General features: G+C 36.9%; 1 protein-coding gene across 1 annotated transcript in view; it reads right to left on the reverse strand.

Annotated features, from left to right (window-relative positions):
- Nucleotides 1-3988, reverse strand: part of CFAP43 (cilia and flagella associated protein 43) — a 49139-nt gene that overhangs the window by 14139 nt on the left and 31012 nt on the right. The window contains exons 18-22 of the mRNA XM_010138759.1: nucleotides 3486-3563; nucleotides 2731-2856; nucleotides 2188-2292; nucleotides 1323-1439; nucleotides 314-523 (exon numbers count right to left, since the gene is read on the reverse strand). Of these exons, the coding sequence (XP_010137061.1) occupies nucleotides 314-523; nucleotides 1323-1439; nucleotides 2188-2292; nucleotides 2731-2856; nucleotides 3486-3563 (636 nt within the window). The remainder of the gene's footprint in view (nucleotides 1-313; nucleotides 524-1322; nucleotides 1440-2187; nucleotides 2293-2730; nucleotides 2857-3485; nucleotides 3564-3988) is intronic.

The raw sequence follows: 3988 nt of genomic DNA on the forward strand, positions 1-3988 counted from the left end.
ACAGGGTGTGCTGAGATGTGCAAGCCAGCTTTGCCAAACTCTTAAACTGAAGCACCAGTGGGCAAATGCAGATACTCTCAGATTAGGCAACTAATTTAATAAAAATGTTTTTCTTCCAGACCTGAGCTGGCAAATCCACGTGGTGCTCTACAGCACGATTAGCATTTATCAGCTTTCATGTCACTCAGAGACCTGTGCCACTCTCCCTTGTATAGTGTCAGTATGCCCAAAATCTCACAGTGGCTGTGACTGCTGTGAGAACCAACAGATATGACAGCGTCACTGTAGTAATACAGATTTAAGAAAACATCACCTTCAATAATACTAGCTGATTGACTTTCTGCTCTCTGGTATGCAAGTCCCATTGGTGGTATAGTATAGATGTGTCTCCACCGTACTCAGAGCTCAGACTTCCAACCAGGCAGTAAGATGTACTGTCATCAGCCATTACTTCTTCTGCCTCCTCTCCTTCTTCCTCACATAGTACAGCCTCAGACTCAGTCTCAAGATTTTTATTCTGAACCTGAATATCACAAACAGGATAACTGTGTTAATTTTGTACAACATCCAGTGGCACATGTATGAAGAAAATCTAAAGGTTATATTCTGCAATTAAGTTGAATGATCAAAATAATGCAAGTTGAAATGATCATATCTGGGATATTAGGTCCATTTGTAGGTTCCCCAGCACAAGAAAGGCACACTTACACTGCAGCAAGTCCAGTGATGGGCCTCTGTAACAATTAAAGGTCTGAAGCATCTAATGTGGAAGAACAGGCTGGGAGGGCTGGAATTGTTTAGCCTCAAGCAGGAGAAGGCTTGGGGGGATCTTACTAACCCATATAAATCCTGACGGTGGAGAGTAAGGACAACAGAGCCAGAATCTTCTCAGTGGTGCTCCATGACAGATTGAGAGGAAATGGGTATATTTCAAAATACACGACATCCAACTTAAACATAAAAAACCCCTTTTCCTGTGCGGGTTGTCAAACATAGGAAGAGGTAGCCCATAGACTTTATGGAATCTTCCATCCTTGGAGATATTCCAAACCTGACTGGACATGGCCCTGAGTAAATTGCCCTAGGAGGGCTGGACTACCTGACTTCCAAAGAACTCTTCTAACCTCAGCTATTCTGTGATTCTTTAAAACCAGTACATCTGTTTTGAGTAAACCCACGATGTTTCATCTTTATTTATTTTTAATTTTTTTTTTTTATTTCTACAGCAAGAAAATGGACCTTAGAAATGTAACTATGTAAATAAAGGTTAAGATGCCAACTCAGAACATCCTGATCTGAAATGTACTCCGAAGAGATTTTACCTTAAGATCAGCTGTCTCAATCTTCTTTAACTGGAGAACTTTCTCCAAAGTTTTCAGCTCTTCTTCGCTATGTTCTTTCAGTGGATAATTCTTCACTTCACAAGCCATATGGAAGCACTGTTCACATTAAAAAAAAATAACAGCCAAAGCTAAAAACCCAGAGTAAAAAGCTCTTCAGAATGCATCTATTGATTCATTTATTCAATACCTGAATGCTAAACAGTTATAAAGACTTCTTAAAATCAGGAATAAAACTGAGGATCAATTAATATAGACAATGTAGTAAAAATCATGGGTAAGACAAAAAACAATTGCCATTTTGGCAGTGAAAATGATTGTTTTAAAATTTAAAATTTTATCCTACTTACTTTTTTTTTTTTTAAATCATCTATGGATATGACTTCTTTATCCACAGAAGTCAACCAGAACTAGATTTTTCATGAAATGACTTGGTCTTTCACCACCCTTGAGTAATTCAGTATCATGAGTGACTAACCTCTCTCTCTTTAAAATAAGCAAAATCAGGGGTAAATTTTGCTTTTATGTTTTGTGTAGCAGAAGTCATACTATCACACACAGAAAAATAATAATTACCTCTCATTTTAGCAACACTGCAAAAAGATATTCTCTGAGATCAGGGAATTAAAGAGTTGCTTATCAGCACTCTTACCCACATTAGAAGGTAAAATCCACCAGGCTCAGACAAAAATGAACAGCATGAAAAATTTGCATGAGCCCCGGGAAGAAGTAAGTTTTTCCCCAAACTGTAAGTAAATCAGAAACATTTTATACTTCTATTTATTTGGCTCTGTACTTTAAGGAATCAATAAACTACTGCAGAAATGAATCAGAAAGGAGAGGTTACCTTAACTGTACGTCCTTTTACACCCATAGCATCCCAGCACTCATGTTTGATGACATTCTGCAAATAGTGGTTGGCTAAATTCTCCATCTCAATCTCCTTCCTCACCTTTCAAGATACAGAAAAGAAAATAACAAGATGTAGGTCAAAGTAACAAGATACGGGCAATTTGTATTGAGTTATTGAAAGAAAACTAACAGATGAATTGAATTACCAATATTCCATCATCTTAGACTACTGCAGCTCTCTTCTCCAAAAACTATATTGCATACTAGTGAAAGGCATCTGTGAAGAAAAGCATTCTAAAACTTAAGTAACATGCCCAAGGCCAGAGTGCCAGATTTATAGTTTCTGGCATAGATCATCCTCCAGCTGGCAATGTCTGCATCAGGGGCTTCACTTGCTTCAAAAAGTGACTCTAAATACTTTTAATTTTTCCTGCTTCTCAGCTGTGAAGAGCAACTTTGAGATCATCCTCTGTTCTTCAATTATTCTTTCCCCTTTTCAATGCTAGTTTTAAAATGTTCTCCCCCCATTCTATCATACCCTGGACACTTCCTGTTCAGCCTCTGCTTGCACTCTTTCTTGTTCTTCTATGTCCAGATTGAACTCCTGCTGCTCCAGTTTCTCAATGTCTGGCACCTGTTCATTTTCATGCATCATTTGCTGAATCTGTTTTTTTTTTTAAAAAAAAAAAGACAATAACAAATAAAAAGTAATTTGAATGTGAATAGAGGAAATGCTATTTTTAACACCATAGAACTTGATACCAGAGAGAATGGTTTTAATTGCCTCCACTTTTAACCACTTCATGGTAACTGCCAGAAAGTGCTGCAGGTAGCTAGTGAGGGAGAGTATTGTGTGAATATATTTCGTCTTTCTCTTAAAATTCTTTGGATGTTACATGTGAAGTTGTGTATACTTTCTAAGAACCTGTTGTACACAATTCTTCATTATCTGGTTCTGAGAACTTCAATAAGTTATCACTTTATTAAGTTGCAATCTGTCTCATACGGTTCAACAAAGGAAAGTGTAAAATCCTGCACCTGGGTAGGAACAGTCCCATGCTCAAACTATAAGGGTGCTACAAAGGATTTATTTGGAGCAAAGGAAAGTAAGAACCAGACAGTAGTTTCTAGCAGGTTCAGCATATATTCCCTGAAGAAGCACATCTCTTTATTACCTGTCTGCTCAGAGTTTATGACAAAAATGTAACTGAACACTAGAGCTGATAGCTATAAAGGAAGTATACTTGTAAACAAAACTGGTAAACTGAGCCATTGCCCTTGCAAGAAACTCACAGTTTTACGCAGCTTTTTAATTCCCATTTGCAGTTCTTTCTTCTGGTTAGCAAATCTCTGAGTCTCTTCTCTAATGGCCTGACATAAAACAAATATATTGTTGAAAGACAAAAACAGACAAGAAGAGAAAAAAAGATTGAAATAATCTAAAAGAACATTATCTGTACAGAATACAAAACTCCAAAGAGATTAATAACTGAAGCAGACATAATCCTAATTCAATAACATGATCCTTAGAATTGCTCAAGAGAAAAAAATTATACAACCAGGTCACATGGTAAACTGTACAGCAATAGAGCTTAAAAGAAAGAAAATATTAAAGAAAGAAGTAATTGCAAGTGCAATGATTACATACATTGAACTTTGCAAAGCCTGCTGCCAGAATTGGTTGGTTCATGTTCCTTAGATATTTCACTGTCACCAAGTATTTCCAGTGGAATATTTAAAGATACAAGTAAACTAACATCTGTTACTCATTCTGGAAGCTGTGAAATTTTTTCCCT

Source organism: Buceros rhinoceros, unplaced genomic scaffold (assembly GCF_000710305.1).
Source record: "Buceros rhinoceros silvestris isolate BGI_N320 unplaced genomic scaffold, ASM71030v1 scaffold10750, whole genome shotgun sequence".
In the NCBI taxonomy this organism is placed as follows: domain Eukaryota; kingdom Metazoa; phylum Chordata; class Aves; order Bucerotiformes; family Bucerotidae; genus Buceros; species Buceros rhinoceros.